The sequence below is a fragment of the Pan troglodytes genome, chromosome 8 (genome assembly GCF_028858775.2).
Source record: "Pan troglodytes isolate AG18354 chromosome 8, NHGRI_mPanTro3-v2.0_pri, whole genome shotgun sequence".
In the NCBI taxonomy this organism is placed as follows: Eukaryota; Metazoa; Chordata; class Mammalia; order Primates; family Hominidae; genus Pan; species Pan troglodytes.
The window spans coordinates 23,849,405-23,868,217 of NC_072406.2; the positions used below are offsets into that span (position 1 = coordinate 23,849,405).

Below are 18,813 nucleotides of genomic sequence, written 5' to 3' on the forward strand. Positions count from 1 at the left end.
AAGGGCTTTGTGTCCGAGCAGCGTATTTTTACTTTTCTCTAATGGACAAAACCGGTGGCTGGTATCAGTCCAGTTATCCCGTTTTTAATAATATTTACACTGACTGAATACACCCAGTTTCACTGCAAGCTCTTCACATGCTTTAAAATAAATTAGCATTTGTTGCCCCCATTTAACCACTGGAGTAAAGAGAGCCACAGAGAGGTTAAGAGACTTCTGCCCCAGCACCGAGCACAAGTCACAAGGCGAATGGGCTCAAACTGTTTCTCCCTAAGATCTCTCTGGTTCCAAGCTCATTTACATGATGCTTTTCTTACTTCAAAAGAACATCTTAGATTTTATATGATATCATTCGCTGGCAAGGTTGTTCATTTTTATATATTCACTGTAACTTTCATATGTTAGAATGAAGCAAGAATATGTTTAAAAAAATGGGGTTGTTTTAGGGACAAGGCTCTCATTTCATGATCTGATTTTTGTCAAGTGACTCATCACGCCTTCTTGTTGCCCTCTAGAAATAGGGATGGTGAGTGCTATCCTTCGCTTATTTGCCATAGTCCAGCTGATACATCATGCAAGATTTCTGTGCAGTGGAGATTTAAAAACCTTCGTCTCCCCCTGCCCAGAGAACATGTTCATTTTTCTAGCTGTGGATCAAGACCAAGTTCAGAGGTCAGAGACCTAGCAAGAAATTGGAGTGTGTTCCAGATCTTCAAATAGGTGGGGAACAGAGTCCACCATTACTTTCCTCCTCTATTATTATCCCCAGTAATGCTTTGAGTCCAGATTATACTGAGGTGCATGTTGGTACTGATGGAGAATGGGAGCGGGACCAGGATTCAGTGACCCATGTCTGTTTGAGGCTGTTCTATGTTGTTCCATCCAAGCTGAGTGCATTCTTGGCTTCAGGTCAGCACACACCTCCTGGAATAGTGCCTTAGCTTGCACTTTTGATGACGGATTGCTCAGTCCTTAGCATCTCTTCTTTCCTGTGTGTGTGTGCGCATGTGTGTGTGTGTGTGTGTTGTTATTTTACTTGGCTAATCTGCATAGAATTTTTCTAATTCCAATAAACAGAAGTACAATGTATATTTCCCTGGTTAACTGTACATGTGCCTGGTAGGAAAGCAGATTTTTCTTATTTTAGAAAAGAGCAACTCATTGGTCTTTTGCAGATGATGCTCCTGTGTCGATGAGGACTCCAGTGCCACCAAACAATCTTTGCATTGCCTGCCTCCTTTAGATACCCTCCTCCAGGTGAATGACGCTCTGATTTGTGAGAATTCTGGCGCGCACAGAGTTAAAATATTTCCAAATCCTCGATCTCTATGCTATGCATCTATGACTCAGGGTGGGGCTAAGGGTCTTGACCTTGTCACTCTTCCTGAGGACAAGACAAGAGGAGCAGATGAATCCAACTGTGAATGCAGTGTCCCAGAAAAGAGAGGCAAAAATCCTTTTTAGGACACTGACCCATCCCAATCTGTGGTTACTCATCTGCGATGCTTGCTTGTAGTTTTGATAGCAAAAGGCAACTGGGAAATTGGTTTTGCTATTAAGTGTGTAAGAAAAAGGTAAATGGGTTCCTTGGTTGTTGGTTTTTTTGTTCCCCCAATTTTTAAAGATGGTAATTAGGAGAAGTAACACCAGCCAGGCTTGAGTGAATGCAGACAAGACCCCTATAGGCAGCACAGTGTATTAGTGTAATAATATGCATAGACAACATAACTTGTCAGAGAGGATTATTTCTACTTAGTGAATCTGCAGGAGCCCCCTTGCTCTACTATTCAGCATTTGACTAGGGAAGAGAGTGGGAAGAGAGAGAGAGAGAGAGAGGGAGAGAGAGAGAGAGAGAGGGAGGAGAGGGCGCGTTAGTGAGCAGCGACTGTGGCATTGATGTTTGAGCGTACTTCTGAACTGGCTTTTGTTGAGACTATCAGTATAGAAGCATGCGCTGTCCCAAATCCTCTGTTACTATGAGAAATGAAGAGCTGCTTTTAAGGTATGTTGTTGTGTCCTTTGTTTTTAATGCACGCTTTTCTAGTTTCTAGAGCTGGCTGAGACAATAATTATGCTCTGAATCAAGTAGCTTCCTTACCTTAGAAGAGAAGGGGGGAAAAAAGAATCTAAAGAGGGAGAGGGAGATGAAATCGAGACCCAGAGATTGGGAGAAAGAGAGAGCCAGCGAGAGAAAGGCGGAGGACTGCCGTGAGTTCTATTTGTACTAGTTGCCTTTTGAAAGCATATCATGTATTTGCTCACTGCTATTTGTGAGTGGCCAGTGGATAATTTTAAGGGCTCTGAATCTGGCTCTTGGTTCGTCTTTTCCTTTGCAATGTCTAAGCCTCTTTCATTTTTATGCACTCTGCATGGAATAATCACCGAAAAAGGAGCTGAGGAGACTCCATATTAGACTTGCGTTCCAAATACCGCTCTAATCTGGACTTAGCCTACCTAAATAGTCCTCTTGTGTTACCAGGTTTGGATCACTTTATCCTGTTTGCCAAAATGTGTACCCGTTTGGAGACCTCTTTCATGCATGGCGTCCTGGGTCCCCATGTATTGAAAGCAAATATTTGTTTCCTGCCTCTGTGTTGGGGGTTCTCTCACATACCAGGAAGGAGGCACCACTGACCTTTTGGGAAGCAGAGGGAAAATTATGATAGAATTGGCATCCTGCTTTGAAAAATGTAGTCTTTTGTTTATTTGCTAGCAGACATTGTAGCACTGAATACATCTTTGGGTCTGACAATGGGACCGGTTGAACAATGCAGCTGTCAAACTAGCTTAATGCATGTCTGGGGCTTTATTTTTTTCTTTTTCAACACCCTTTTTTATCTCCTATAATCTTGTTTGTATAGACTATCAGAATGAAGAGCTTTTGCAACTGCTTGTTTGTGGTTTAGTGCTTTTAAAAAATTTAGTATCTACCGTTCATAGAGCTTTTTGCATTCTGCCGCTATGTTGGTTGGATTAAGTTAGAGATTTATTGCTTACCTCTCTGTTAACTACTGAAAGAAAACTTATTGATTGAGAATGCTTGTAATACCATTATCATTCTGGCAAATGCCTTGTGATCAGACCTGCCTCTATGGTATTTAAAGCTTGGGGATTTTTAATTTGCTCATTTGGTGAACTTATGAAACATAGCATGAAAAAGAGTTAAGAGGAATATTTTTGATGTTTACGTAAATTACAGTTTTTAGTCTCTGCTTCTCCCTTTGGCATCCATGTAGATAAACGGTTTAGAAATTCAAGGACAAGTGAGAACTTTTGCCCTCACAATTTCGGTCACAAACTATTATTATATAGCCTATTAAGTTGTGAAGTTCAAGGTCTCTGTGGAATATTTTGATTTTTGATTTATGCTTATGTCCTCATAAAATGCCTTTCTATGCAGGGCAAACATTTCTCACATCTTCAAATATCTTTCATTTTACAAGATAAGCGTTGGTTTCTAAGGTGAGAACAGTGAAACTTTCGACAGAGAAAATGGAAAAATCTGTTTCAAACTTCTCAAATAATGAAACCATTCATATTGCCACATAAGAAATAAAAGAATTGGTCCTAGAGTAGTGAATTATAATTGATTTACATGAAAATCATTTTACGAAGGTTGACTTCTGTGAAGAATATATCTTATCTAACATTCTAATGTGTTGCTTAATTAGCTGCTTGTGCCACAGCAATATATCAGAATATATTAGTACATTTATAGAGTTTAAGTACCTCATTTTAAAAAACAGAGGGGAAATTGTTTTGAAGGGTAATTTTTAAAACTTTAGTTGTAAATATTCCCTATTGGATTATATTTTGGTTTAAATTAATGATGTTCTCAATAAATAAGAAACAAGATGTATTACTTAGGAAAACAGTTATGAAACATGAGCTATTTTTTAGAATTTGGATGTGAATTTCAGTTTTTTTCAATTTAAGTTGAAATGTTACAAAAAATTTTAATACAGAATTATTAAAATAAATGTTACCGGATAAATAGAATTGCCTTCTAAAGTAGAGATTTTTCTATGGACAGTATTTTCAGAGTAGGTATACTCAAAATGTATGTGCAGCATAATCATATTTTTTAAGTTATCGGTTGTGAATAGAGTGAATTTTAAATGCATGCCTGTGATGTTGTCTTACTTGCAATGGTATCGGAACTGCTCATTCCATCACATATACCAATAACTGCTTTCAAGATGGGCTCATAAAAGGTAATTGGTGAAGCTTTATATCTGAGGGCGGCACACTGTTTCCAGCACACTCCGATTCTGCTTCCATGGGAAATGTTTAATCCAAAACAAAGGTTGCAAGTCAATTTTGTGTGGGTTGGGAGGAAAGTAGCCTTCTGTGCTCCCTAGCTGCTTGTCCGTGGCCCGCTTAAAGAAACGACTTGGAAACCCCCACGTTGAATTTTTGACTAAATTAGCAGTTATTTATCTGTGGTCTATTCACTCTAATTCCTGGGTAGTCACAGTTAGGTACAGAAACGAGGTAACTCTCTTTTCACTTTGTTTGCTTTTCCGGTGGTTGGATTATTACCAGCTCCCGGAATTTGGAAGCTGCCCCCATTCCAGCATCCGACATACATATGTCTTTTCCTTTCACCTGATAGGGATGGTGTGAGGTTGCCCGAAGCTGGCAAACTTGTCTACATCTATTTCCACAACAGGAACAGGATACGTAATCTGTATCCTTCCATAAGCCTCTACATGTAATGATTCCTCAAGGTAGTGACTTTAACAAATGTTGGAGGAAAGTTTAATTCTAAGCCCAGACATGCAGAAAAATGAATAGCAAAAGATTCAAACTGGGAAAATGACTTCTTTCCACAGAAAGTAAATATTGCACCCTAAGCCCTTCTGCCATGAGCTTTGGGAATATTCACATAGATGTGTTCAGCAGACCACAGACTGAGATCTCTAACCCCCTGTGTATGAATATTCCTTGATTTGTTAAAATGAAACCAGACAGTTTTGCTTTTTTTAAAATAGGAGGGTATACATTTGCAAAAATCTCCTTTTGGGGCTGAAAAACGAAAGTGAGCATTTGATTAGTATTCATATCTAGAACTTTGTAGCAAGTGCAGATTGTGCTAGAAGACCGAGGAAGTCATTCAAAGAGTGAATCAATACTAATTATTGTAATCAGGGGGGTTAATTAGGTGAAAATGTGGCTGATAAAAAGTTCATTGAGCACAGCCATGGAAACACGCAGGTTGTTGGAAAGAAAGTAAAATGCACAAGGAAGAGTGTTACGTGGGGATGATCATTCCGTATTTAAGGTGTCAGAATTCATAGACAAAAAGCATACCTTGGTTTTGTCATCATGGTAGTGAGGATATTAGAAATATCCCACTTAGATTTCTTTGTATGGAGATTTCTGTAACAGTCATTAACAGAATGCAGTTTGTTTTGTGGCATCATCTTCTTCGTGGCATTGATCTGCACTTTCTGGAACAGTAATGAGCACAAGTCCATTCAGTGGCAATAATGCCTTCTTGGGTCACCTTTAGTAGCCTTCACTGAATTTCTTTGCATATTTTGATAATTCCTGGGGAATTTGTTGGGGGGGGGAGCTCTCCTGATTCATAAAACTATTGATTGCTTCTCTAATTGTTCCTGGATATGGGATTCTTTTTCTGAACTAACAGTGACTTTTGTTGGGTAGGAAAGACAAGGCAGTGGTGTGGAGAGGATTAAAATTCGTGGCAATTGACTTGGCTGACATTGGAAAGAGAGTGTCCAAGGAGGGACAGGACGTGCGAGGTTTTAATGTTGTAGCCCATTCAGAATTGAAATGAAGTGTCCTAGAGCTGAAGCACCTTTCTGATTAAATGGCATCAATTCATAGAGATCGGACTAAGATGGAAGTTGTGTGTGTGTGTGTGTGCGCGTGTGTGTGAGCGTGTGTGTGAGCGTGCGCGCGTCGGAACCTCCGTTCACCTCAGAGATGTTGCTGGTTAACCCTGATTTTCGATGAGGTACACTTTGTTCCCAAACACACCATTCTGCTTCATGGAATGTTGTCAGCAATTATCAGGTACAGGTGTGTTTATCTCCCCCCACAGCTTTCTTCTGAGTGTGTGACTGATCCGGCACATTTTCTTGTATGTCAAGACCATCAAAGTTAACAGGAAATGGCATCTGTGGAGAGAGGGTGACACCAGCCCTGAGTGACATGTATTACGAGGGCAGATTGAACTCCTGCTACTTCAGCCCATTCCAGGTTGACCCGCCCATGATTGGCTGTTTAGGATCGTGATGAATCACTTGAGTTTAGGGAGCAGGATTGGCAGCATGCCCTCAGAGAAAAATAAAAACTAGAATTTCCCTGCAAGACTATTTAGTTCCACCAACTTTGTTGTCATGGAAAGGAAGAGCTTGAGGTTTCAAGTTATGATGCTGATATACCTCCGATATGCATGGCTGTTTTCATCCCCTTCTTCAGAAGGCCTGCAGCTGCAATCAGTAGAAAACTCTGTGTTGAAGCTTACAGGCAGCATCACGGGCTTCTAGCAGGTCTGTGAACTGACTAGCCTGGGCACAGTTGTGCCTTTATGCGGAAATTGATGAGTTGCTTTTCATCCTTCCTGTAAGGCTCTCCATCTCAGTCCCACCAGGACAGCAGGCCCTGCGATGTTGCTCATGCTTTGCTTTGTGAACATCCTGGGCTGAGAGTCCAGCTCTCCTCTGGGCTCGATGAGAAGGCTGACCTGCTCATTTGGAGATGCCTTTAAGGTATCATGTCTGTAAATGAAAACTCATGTTGACCTTGTTTATGGAAAACGATTTGATAAAAACGAATGGAGACCCCATTCCAAGCCTCAGGATGTTCGGTGCCTGCTCTCCAGAAACGATAACCTCCCTCTTCCCTCTGGGTCTGGCTACAGGCCTTAGAAGTATCAGTGGAAACCTCAGTGCTAAAAGAACAATCGAATCAGTACTGGCTTTCTCTCTTCCTTTCCAACTGCCCGTTGTAGGTTTTAACAAAGATAGGGGTGGGGGTGTTGAAATAAGGGATAAAAATGAAACTTATTAACAATCTACCTGGCACTACACTAACTGGTTACTTTGATCTTGTATAATTTAATCCTCAGATATCCAAGAGTTAATGGTAGTTGTTATTCCCATTTTAAAGATGAAAAACTGAGCCCGAGAGAGGTAAAGTCACAGGCCCATAGACACAGTGGGAGGAACTATGACCCTGTATTCAGCCAAACACCTCCCATGAGCCACATTGACAGTATAACTATTTAATAGTTGACATTTTAAAGACATGTCTTTCTCTGGTGCTGTGGTTCCACTGTAGACGTTGATTTGTGTCTCCTGGCTTTAACTAGCGAGGAAGTTGTACAATTCAGCGAGGAACCATCACGTAGGATCTGAGGTCAAATCCCTGGTCACTGTTTATAGTTTCAGCTGCTCAGCCCTTCCTAAATTACAGCTCTTTTAAACTTACCTTGCAGTGCCAATTTTGGGAAGGGCATAGGACTGAAGAAATGGAGCACAGTGCTAATGCAGAAAGCATCTAGGAAGGAAGGAAGGAAACGTTTTTGAAAGTACCAATGTAGATTCTAACAACTCTCTCTTCTGTACCCTCATTTGTTCACCTTACAGCTGAGGAGGTCTTTGAATTAAAGCATCCCATGCCTCACTTCTCTTGGGCTTGAATCTGTATAATGGGAACAGATGTTGGAAGGAACAATAGACCATTTTAAAGCATTATGAAATTAAAGTATGAATTTTTATGCATCTCGGGGGCCAAAATAGGTCATACGGCAATGAAAACCAAGCAAGTAACAAACATACATGCAGTGCTCAATGAAAGACATAGTCTGGGGCCTCAAGCAACTCACAGCACTCATGGAACAAAGAGTAGACAGTGGATGAGGAGGGGTCAAGTGGCGAGATGCAGAGACAGGGGAGTTGAGCTGGGCCCTGAAGGATGGGCAGATGGAGGTGGGTGAGGGGGAGAGGGAAGGTGTCATTAGGACACCCTGAATTCATCTTTATTATTAAAAAAAAAAAAAAAACGCAAAATACAATCCTTAGCTTCATCTCCTTTCTTCCTCAGACCCTAATGTCATTTACATCTCTCCTCTTCTCTTACCTGCCCTATTCCTATGAAACAGGGCAAATATGTAGCTATTCATATAAAGAGGAAATTGAGAAGTGAAGTGATTAGGTCACATGACACTTCGTACTCAGCGATAGTGGTAGGACAAGATAGAACATACTCCACTCTGTATAGCTTGACTAGGTAGCTATACCACTTTTTCCTAAAGGTTTTGGGTAGTTCTTTTAAGAGACAGAAAAAAAATTTCCCCTAATGGACTTCATGGGAATTAGCATCAAAAGCAAAGTTAAATAAAAAGTCATTTGGGATTTTCAAAAACCTCTATCCTTGGCTAAAAATGGCTGGAGATTTGAACCATATTATAGGGAAAAAATAAATTTCCTGTGCTCAAAACCTTAATGTATTTTCAACCTACATGTCACTTTAATAGCTTGGTTATATAACTGCTGTAGTGATAATTAGGTTAACACATTGTACTTCTTATCTGAGGATCATGGTAGGCTTTGATTTTTCAGCCATTCATCTCTATTAGGAAGTACGGAATGGCCACGCTTAAGAAGAAAGGTCTAGCTGATGAATCAGAAAATTAAATGACTCATTCCCATTGTCAATCAACTCTTTGACAGAATGAAATGCTGAATCCAACAAGTCTGGTTCTTAAGCCTCAAAATGTCTTCACTCAGTCTGAAAGCAGTGCTTGCCCTAAAGATTCTGATCTGCATGTACTGGATCAGATATCTTCTGATCCTAGTGACCACGAGCTCTTTGGGAGGGATCAGTTACCATAGTGAGTCAAGTAGATTCATTTGCTTTATTTTAACAGAAACCAAAGCTTTGGCTCTCTTAATCCTCACTCTTTTTTCAAGATGTATTTGTTCAGAAAAAGGACATTCAGGCACATGGGCTGTCATGCCCAGAGAGATTCCCTCTGAAGTAGAGAATTTGATTCCTGCCAAGATCCGTCTCAGACAACCCCACCCTCAAGCTTACCACGTCCATTTCTCTTCCTTTCACCCCACCTGTTGCTGCCTTCTCTGGGACCGAATGTTACGCCTGCAACTGTGTCCTCCCAGCTGTTGCTCTTCAGCTGTTGTAGTCTGTCAAGCGGTAATGTCTCCTTTTTCTAAAATTTAACACCATGTGACAGTAAGACAAGAACTTCTGACCAGTTGGGGAAAACATGTCGTCGGGGTGGGGGCAGTGAGGGGTGGACTGGGAAGGAATGAAAACCTCATTCTGATAAGTGTAAATTTTGTGCCTGCCGCCAGGCTGGGACCAGATAAGGGCACTTGGTATGGTTTGACAAATCTCGGCATCTTCAAGAGGGCACTGGGACATTTCTTCAAAGGATATTTTTTTTCTGAGTGCCTGCCGTGTGCAAATCGCAGTGCTAAACAGGGAAGCCTTTTTCTTCTCCCCACCCCTTCCCCAGACGTCTCCTTCCCAGTTTTCACATCCTATTGACTCCCTTCATAGTGGACAGTCTTCCATCCTTCCCCTCCTCTTCCTGGTAATGTCTGGAAAGGAATCCCAGGGCTCACTGCGAAGACAGCTGTTCCTAGTTCAGAAATCGGCCTTGGTCAAGGCAAGTCAAACATGATTTCTCTGGCAGATGAGCAACCCACGGCTCCTTTCTTCACTTTGGTAGCCACCTACTTCCTCAGACACGCAGCTGGAGAGGAAGTTTCTGCCACTGTCTGGCTCCCATTTGAGAGAGAGGAGGAGAAAAGGGAGAAAGAGAAAGCTGAGAAAGAAAGAAATAAAAAGGCCTGCAATCTTGGTACAATGGAGAAAGGAGAAAAAGGAAAGGGCAAGTTAGAGAGGGAAGTGATGAGATGGTTGGGCTCTGGGTGTGAGAGATCCACAGTGCTAACATTTCATTCCCTTGGATTGGAAGCTGCAGACCACGCTAGTGGGGTCCCTCCTTTGCCAGTGAGAAGGTATGTATCCAAGGAACTGTCTTCAGCTTGAAGGCCTCTTCACAAGGGAGATAAATTCATCATGATGTATTTTGGCTCTATGAAAAACAGCTTCAGAAAAACACAAGATTGCAAAAAATAAAAATAAATAGAAACCAGTGGAAGCTATTCTCAAGCAACGGTGACTACTTACTATTCCCTGAAAAAATGTAAAATGAGCTTAATAACGATTTCATCTTTATTGGCATTTACTTTTACTTAAATCGCCTTAGAAATGTGATAATGTCACCGTTCCAGAAGTTATCAAGATGGAGGGAAAATAAGTGATCATTTTAAACTTATAATTGGCGATATAAATATTTATTGTTTAAGTGATGTCATTACGGAACCAAGAAGAGATAGGCTTACAATGTATCACTTAAGGATATGTTTGGGGTTTTTTGTTAACACATTAAAAAATGTTTATTTTTGCAAGTTGCTAATGAAACTGCAGTAAGCCAAGAACAAACACATGGTCACAAAGTCAGATATTCTCTCAGGTACTTAAAATTCATGTGGATTTCAAATGTATTGCCTGGCAATGATGGGAAATCCCCTCACAGGGCCTGTATTGCTTGCTCCAAATGGCTGTGAGCACACTGGACTTGTTTTTTGTGTCTTTGCTGTTGCTGTTAACTAAAACAGCTATGCTAATAAAATTTGAATTTGCAAATGTGATAGGGGAAAGATGTTTTGCATCCTGGTTTGTCATGACGAGCCAGAAATGAGAAGGAAAAAGAAATCCTTCAGTAAAGGTGGCTTTTTGAGTTGACTGAACAATGCTAGCACATCTTTGTTCTATAGTTGAAGGGCTGATAGCTACTGCCTTTTAAGTGATGCTACCATGGGAAGTTATGTATAGGAATAATAAAAAATGGAAATGTCACAAGATATACAAGGTTGTCTGCAGGAGCAGAAAATTAACTGTTGGGTTATAAACATGGGTCACGATATATCGAGCACCAGTCCCTAAATTATAGTAGCAACTTTGTGCAAAAATGTTGAAAGATCTCAAGTCAGTGGACTGTATTCTGGTTCACTGATTGAGTGAGGTGGCAGGAAAAGGGTCTGTATTCCAATTCAAGCAGTTTGTACTCTGTGTACAAATGCATTTATTAGCACTGTTTCCATTGAGTGTGTTTTTTTTTAATGCCAGTGATAATTCAGTGCTCAGACAATGACCTGTGGACAAAACTCTGTATGAGATGAGGTTCGAAGAGGGAAGTGGAGCTGAAACTGCACAGTGCTTTCCCTTGCCTGGGAAGGCCTCATATAAAATGAGGTCATTCAGAAACTTTCCCTTGAAGTGCTTCCAATTCTTGAATTGCCTTTTGTTTGGGAAATGAATAGCAAGTTGATTAAAAAAAGGAGACAATTAGGGAAGGTAGGGGGATGGGGCTAAGAAGAGCTTAAGGTTTTTCCACAATGCAGCTAAAACTATGAGGAAACTTCATTGTTCAGGACAGCCTGGTCCCCAGTGATGGCAACACAGGGTGGTGTCACCAACCGGTTCATATCCACGGGTGGGGCCAGCTGATGGCGTCGTCCCCTCCACTGCTGTCGATAAGATCCTTGGCTATAAAATAGCTTCATTGAACCCGAGCGTTCAACAGCGGCCCCATAGAGCTGTCTGCCAAATAACTCCAACTGCCAAAACATGATACCTGATGGCTCGTTACTGCATGAAAATTAAAAAAGGGGCCCTGTTGAGTTGTTTTTAGATTTTTTTTCTTCCTTCCAAAGCAGTGAAATGAGAAATTGAAGCTTTTCATCGGGTGGTATTTGGTTGGGTGTTCTTGTTTTGTTTTCTCAAGAGCTTTTGAAATTTGTATTTTTACAAATGGCTTTTGTGTATGTGCTGTGATCATGGAAACCGACTCGATATTAGAAATGAAAGCTACAAATGGAAGATTGTTGTCAATAACCTATGGTGGGGGGTGATGTGTGTGAGTATTTAGTTTTCCTCTGGTATCTACATCAAGTGCCTGTGCAATCACTACATTATTTATTTGGCAGCCAAAGTATTTAAACTCAGATGCACCCCATAAGCTCTCCTTGGGTCACATCACCATATCCCATGTAGAGTGAGTTTTCTTTTATATTTGACCCTGGTTTTGCTTATATCTTTAAACTGCAAAAGCAAATGTGCTTTGAAAACTATGTTACACAGTAGTTAAATAAAGCAGTAACCTATGCACTTGGAATTCTCTCTCTATGACCTACTTACATACTACTTCACCCTCCTCATAGTATGATTAAAAGCTGCTTTGAATCCACTATTGCCTCAAGGGATTTGAGGCTAGAATTTAACAAACTGCTGAGAAGGCTTAAGTCAGTAAGAGGGCTTCCTTACAGCTTCTTCCAACTAATTCACATGCAATTAAAGAGAAAATAAGTATTTCAGAAGCGTACATGTTAATGAAACATGTTCTACCTTATAGAATGTAGATATACATGTTCTACCTTACAGAATGTAGCCTTTTTGCTATGGCTCATTAGAAACTATTTTTCATTTTGATTAATGCAGTTGTGTTTTGCTTCTGTTTTGGAGGCCAAGTCTGCTCCTTTCTTAAAATAATTCTTATATAGTCAGCTCATTATATACATTAGATATTTATGCAAATAATGGAAAACCAAGAACTGCCAAGGTTTGTCTTCATTTATCCAGCTAATTATTAAGATAATTGAAGACCAATCAAAATCCTGTAATTTCAAAGGCAGAACAGTAGCTGGGGAATAAATGCAGCTTAGTAGTCTGGGGACAAGTTTGGCCCTTTGGGAGTATAAGAATTCACTCGATTGCAACCATTCCTCAGTTCCTTAGGAGCCCAGACCTGGTTCCTCCAGTAAGGTAGTATTTAAAAAATTAAGGTTAGTTTGGCCCTACATCTAATGATCTTGGAAATAGAAGGTCAAAAGCCAGACACATTGTTCAGCTGAAGAAGGCAACCAAGTCCTTTAAGCATGTGTGGACTTAATTGAATATCCCAGGTCTGATACTTTGTATTGCTCAATGCATCAAACTGGATTTAAAATTGATATGTAAGTGTCCATTTGCCTTCATAACCTCTAAAGATAGTTAGCTGTCATCACACAAGAATCTGGTGAGAAATAATTAAAATCATATTTTGTCTATATCATGTCTGATACATTTAACTATTTGTAACTTGGTTGTTTAACCCTCTGGTTTGTGTGATGGTATCCTCAGGCATAATTTGTGAGGAGAAAGCCCAGCTTCCTAGCACAGTTCTGATTTTTAGAAAGACAAAGACTGAAAATTACATATTTCAAACAAAACCATAATGTGTGTGTGCGTGTATGTTTGTATAGGTATATGGATGTATAGCTGTATAGACACATACATTACCCTAAAAGTTTAAGATGTCATTACAAAATCAAGTGAAGGTTTCTCTAAGAGGTAAACTATAAACTTTTGGTACGCAATTTATGATGTTGATTCAGAATGTGAAATATGCCATGAAGTCTTACATACTTGTGACTACACTGTGAAGTTTGCCACTCACATAATCAACAGTGAGAACGATCAATTAGAATGTCACCTTAGAAACGAATTAGTTTTCCAGAACTTATGCAAATCACTTAAAAATTAAACTCGCCAGCTTCTCTGTTTTTTCTGAGTTTGGCCATTTTTCTCAATTCTTGTTGGTAAATCAGTCACAAATCTTAAGTGGGTATTTAAGCTTCATGGCCCTTACATTACAGACCTAACCCTCGTGAATTCACTTAGCTGGTTTCTAATTATTGTGTTAAATACTAGGAAATGGCAGATTCATGATTATCGTTTGTGTAGAAAACGTGATTTATGACTTTTTCAGCCGCTTATACTTCTTAGTGTTTGCAAGATGACAGAAAAGGCAGTGCCATCGTGCAGAGACAGGTTTGTCTTCCTTAGGGCACTGCGATAAGTCCCTAAATGTCACTTGGCTCATAGATCTGATCTTTATTTTGCCTAAACCTCCTATATCCTTTCGGTGATCGCCGTTAGTTCCTGCCCGGGCAAGCACACCACACCGAGGAGCATCGAAGCGAACCCTCCGGCTGCTCGCCTCCCGCGGCTGGGCTCTGGAAGCGCGGCTCGGGTCTGGAAGTGGAGCGGGCTTTGGCGCCCGGGTGGCCCTAAACCTACTCCGAGCGGCCACGGCGGCCTCTTGCCAGGGACCCCCGGGCGGGGGAGCAGAGCCGGGCGGGGGAGCAGAGCCAGGCGGGGAGCGGGTTTGCCTTCGGGGGCCCAGGGGACCCTGAGAAGTCTGGCCGTGCCCGGGCGGTGAGCGCGGCGGCGGCCCGCCCTGTGTCCCCGCGGGGCGGAGCCGGGTTCGGGGCCGCGCTCTGGGCCGGCGGGCCCGCAGGGGTTAAGCGGCGGCGGGCGCCCCGCGAGCTCCGCCCCCGCCCGCCGCACCTGGCGCTCGGCAGCCGGCCGCCCCGGCGCTGGATTTCGGAGGGGATTGGCGGAGCGCGAGGAGAGAATGTGACAAGTGCCGGCTCGGCGGCCGCCGGGGGAGGCCGCGCGCACCTGTCCCTGCCCGTCTCGCGCCGCCCGCGGCCGCTCGGACGCGCGCAGAGCCGCCCCCCGCCGCTGCCGCCGCGTGCGCCCGCGAACATGACTTCTGCCTTCAAGCTGGATTTCCTCCCGGACATGGTGGTCGAGGGCCGCCTGCTCGTTCCTGACAGAATGTGAGTGGCGCCGCGTCCCGAGGCCGGGCGAGCGGGCGTCTTCCTCTCAGAGTCGGCGGCGCGAAGGGGACGGGCGTCGCCCGCAGCTCCCGGGCGCGACTTGGCCGCTTCGGAACCGTCGCCTCCCTCGGCCTTCGGCGGCCGGCACGGGACGCGGGAGGAGGGAGCGGGTACGGACGAGCAGCGCCGGCGGTGCAGGGCGCGGGGCTTCCCGGAGGGACGAGCGGGGCGCGGCGTCCCGGGGACCGGGCGGGGTCCGCGAGTCCGGGTGAGGACCAGCGGGCCGAGCGCGGCGTCCCGGGTCCCCGCGGGGTGAGTGGGGGACGGGCGGGGTCCACGGACCGGCGCGAGGACCCGCGAGCAGGGTGAGCGGGGCGCGGCGTCCCGGGGTCCGGGCGGGGTCCATGAGTCCAGGTGGGACCGGCGAGCCGGGCGCGGTGTCCCGGGGTCCGGTGGGGCGGGCGGGGACCGGGCGGGGTCTGGGGGTCCGGGTGAGGACTGAGCGGAGCGCGGCGTGACGGCGACCGGGCGGGGACCGGCGAGCGGGCACGGGGTCCGGGCGGGGTGCGCGCGTGCGAGTGTGCACGCTTGTGTCATTTGAAATGCGGGACTGACGGAGCTCTCGTGGCCGGGGGAAAGAGCTCTTCTTACCAAATTACCCGCTCATCTGATTTAATATTTGCAAAGATCCTTTCCTAAGGTGGGAGAGGGGAAGCGGAGACAAGGAAGGGCGGGGGGATAATTATAAAGCGTGAAACTAGCCAGGTGTACTTTATTGCAGAAATTAGAGGTAATTTTTACGTAATCATGGTTTGTCTGATATGCAGTCTGTAATTTAACAATTAATGTGATTCTGGTTGTTTTACATGTCGTCAAACTAAGGTAGAGCGTTTATTGGAAAGAAGTAGAGAGCTGGGATTCCTGAAGAAAGGAAAGTATGTCTAATTTTTAGCTGGCTTGATAGGAAAGTTTTTATTAGCTCGGAGGGGTCAGTAGGATCTATTTGTATTTCAGGCATGTTAGGAAAAGGAAACCTAAAAAGAGAGAAAAGATTGCCAGAGTGGGAACAAAAGGTCTGTGTCCTTTTTCGACATTTTAAGTTTTCTCTGATCAGGCGAGAAATTGGATAGCGGATCTAAGCTGTAATTAATCTAATCCAGTGGGAAAAAAATGGATTGGTATGGTAAGAGTGCATGTAAAATGTTTCCTCTTCTACCCACTGTAGGACTTAACATCCCTATTCTGTCTGGCACCTTATGGTACTCTGCAGTATTGAGGTTATTCCAGGCTTTATGATCCATTTCCCTGGCAACTAACTTTCCCCTGCCATGCTAGATTCTTTTTCTAGCATGTTAAGTGTTATGAGTTAAGAGATTCTTGAGAAACTCTGCAGTGGCCAATTATTTGAGCTGCAAGGACCTCCCCACCAAAAAAAAGGAGGGGGGTGGAGGAGGGGGATGATAGAATCTGTTATGCAAATTGTCTTTTGAGTCAATATTAAGAATGTTAATTTGCTTGTACACGATCAGGTTCATCTTTTCAGTATTCTGTTTTGGTAGTTTTCTCCGAGATGTGAATCATGATTAGTAACATTTCCACGATATTTGTTTTAAGAGACCTCTGTCCTGTCCCCCATCTTAAAATATATACCTGTATAGACACGTAATACATGTTTGCACATGAGCTAGTATGAAAGTTTTATGCGTTTTCTCCTCTAGAGGCTAGAGGGTCCAGGCTAAACTGAAGAATTCGCCTAATCATGATTTTGAATTTATGGTCACCTGCTACTTAAGTGACCATAATATAGCTAAGCTGATGAATGCTCTATGAATTTAAAGTGTTAATGGCCTCAGAAAGATGCAGTTTCTTGTCAATTAAATTATGAATTACAAAAATTTAATTTATCCTTTTCATTTGGTGGATGAATGTGGCCTGTTCAAGCGATTTGCTCTGAACTGAGCCCTTGTGCCTTATCCGTGGAGTCTCCTATGAAAATCCTAACGTGACTTCCACCTCACTTCTCTTCCAAATGTTAGTTATTTCCAAATGATAGCCTTTGGAATCAAACCCAAATTGTTCTCAGCGTTTGTCAGCTGTTGCTTAATTGAAGTAAGGGAAGAAAAGAGGATTTGTAAATGATAGTTTTATTATTTGTTTCCTAAATAGCTATTGTGTGTCTCCATAGCCCTGAGAACACTAGAGCATGCTTTTATATATCGTTGATAATTAACTCACATTAAATACCGTATCTGGGGATAGAGGTGTGTGGGGGGGAATATGACAAGTTGAAAATGCCTGAAATCCGCCTAAGTTGTAAGTTTTATTGCCATATTCACACAGTTGAGGAGATAGCCATGCGGATTGTTTTCGGGACTGGTTGTCATGTGTGGTATATTGGCATTTGGACTAAATTGCAGTCGGCTAGATATTGGCCTGTTCCTAAAAGGAACTTAAATAAAGCATAGGGGCTTTTCTGCTGTTGATTTTTCTAAAGCGGCAGAACATTTTCAATGGCGTTTTCCCACGAGAATATATTAGATAAGTTTGCAAGATGTAATATGTTTGAGTCCTCAAGGCAGATGAACAAATAGCTTTTGAGATGAATTATTACGCTTGATAGCCCCACGAGCTATCCAGTGTTTAAAGAGCCCAGATCATTTAAGGCTCTGTAGTGGTGTAGAATTGCTGTAACATATGCTTCAAAGTTTTGGGGTTTTAAACATTCGGTATCAAAACCATAAATGGAAATGGACATTTTAAATAATCTTGGCTATTAAAGTTTCATTGTCTTTGTGTTACTATACAATATCATCTACAATATTAGCCACACAGCATAATGAAAACAGGCACTGATTTTTTTTTAAATTTGATTTTAAACTGACAGTTGATTTTCAATTAAGATGGCGGAGAGTGTTTCCTCCTTTGATTCACCTTTTTAATGACCATATACATGCATTTAGGGTTTGTAAATGGTTTTGGATTTTTAAACAAAGCTAATAAATAATGTCTCAGAAATGAGAAATTACAGTTAGACTGATAAACACAGCTTAAAAAGCATTAGGTGTTAGAATAAGACACTGAGAAGAGTCTACCAATAAATTAAAAATACTTTTTTTTTACATTTGGTAGGTAACCTTATTGAAAATGAGAAAAGTTATGTTGACTGTAAATTCATCAGCTTAATGAACTAGCTTTTTGTTAAGTCCTTTCAAGTTAGGATAACTGGCAAAATATCTATCAGTGTATAATTAAACTGAAGGGTGGTTCTAAGGACATCATTGTTAAAGCTGAAAAGGGCTTTAGAGACCATCTCATCAAACCTCATTTTATAGATTAAGAAACTGTTAGAGGGGCAGTGTGACGAGTCCAAGAAGTAATTACTGCCTCCCCCCAAAATAAGGAAACGTGAGTTGTTAGTTGAGTGCCTGCCATGCGCCAGGATAGTTTATTCACACGGTCTCTAATCTGCAGGGTGGATATTGCCCACATTTTACAGATGATGCTTAAAGAGGTGACCTGCTTGCCCCTGCCACATAGGCAGTAAATGGCAAAACTGTGGTTTTCAAGTAAGTGAACACATGTGGGGTGGCATGTAATGTTCATGGGTTGATGCAGAGAAGAACACTGAATTAAAGGATATGACATACCCTTTTATCAAAATCAGAACTGTGCCATGTGAGAATGAGCATAAGAAATAAGTATGTCACCTGATCAGGATTGATGTATGTGAAACATCATTTTATACTTTCTAATTTGATTCCAATTCGGTTATTCCATATATTTATTAACTAAGCAGAATACGTTTTAATTAAAAATCTTTTTGGTTTACAAGGTTCCAGCAAGATAAAGATCAAAAGCAGTGGGGTTCTGTTTTTCTCCTCCATGGGCATTTAAAGTCTATTTAGAAAATGCAGTTATAAATAATACGGAGATAACTGGCATTTATCACCTGATACTCTGATGGTCATGAAAGGAAATTAAAATGAGAAAAGTCCAAAGAAAAGACTTTGCGTATGGTTCTTTAAGGAAAATTTTTGAAGTGTTTTTTTCAGCTGAGATTGCTCCGTTAACAGCACATGTTATC

General features: G+C 42.2%; 1 protein-coding gene across 32 annotated transcripts in view; it reads left to right on the top strand.

Annotated features, from left to right (window-relative positions):
• The window catches only part of CELF2 (CUGBP Elav-like family member 2), an 866,707-nt gene that overhangs the window by 533,504 nt on the left and 314,390 nt on the right, over positions 1 to 18,813 (top strand). For 4 of the 32 annotated variants that reach the window (XM_063781374.1, XM_063781377.1, XM_063781380.1 and 1 more), the window contains exon 1: positions 14,443 to 14,729. The exons of 9 other annotated variants lie outside the window; for them this stretch is intronic. Coding sequence is in view for 9 of the 23 variants with exons in the window: in XM_507653.9 (XP_507653.3) it covers positions 14,656 to 14,729 (74 nt within the window). In the remaining 14 variants the exon portion in view is untranslated. Of the gene's footprint in view, positions 1 to 1,840; positions 2,003 to 9,995; positions 10,020 to 14,414; positions 14,730 to 15,320; positions 15,430 to 18,813 lie in introns of those variants that run through there. 19 more of the 32 variants (XM_063781368.1, XM_063781369.1, XM_063781371.1 and 16 more) reach the window with 13 other exon arrangements.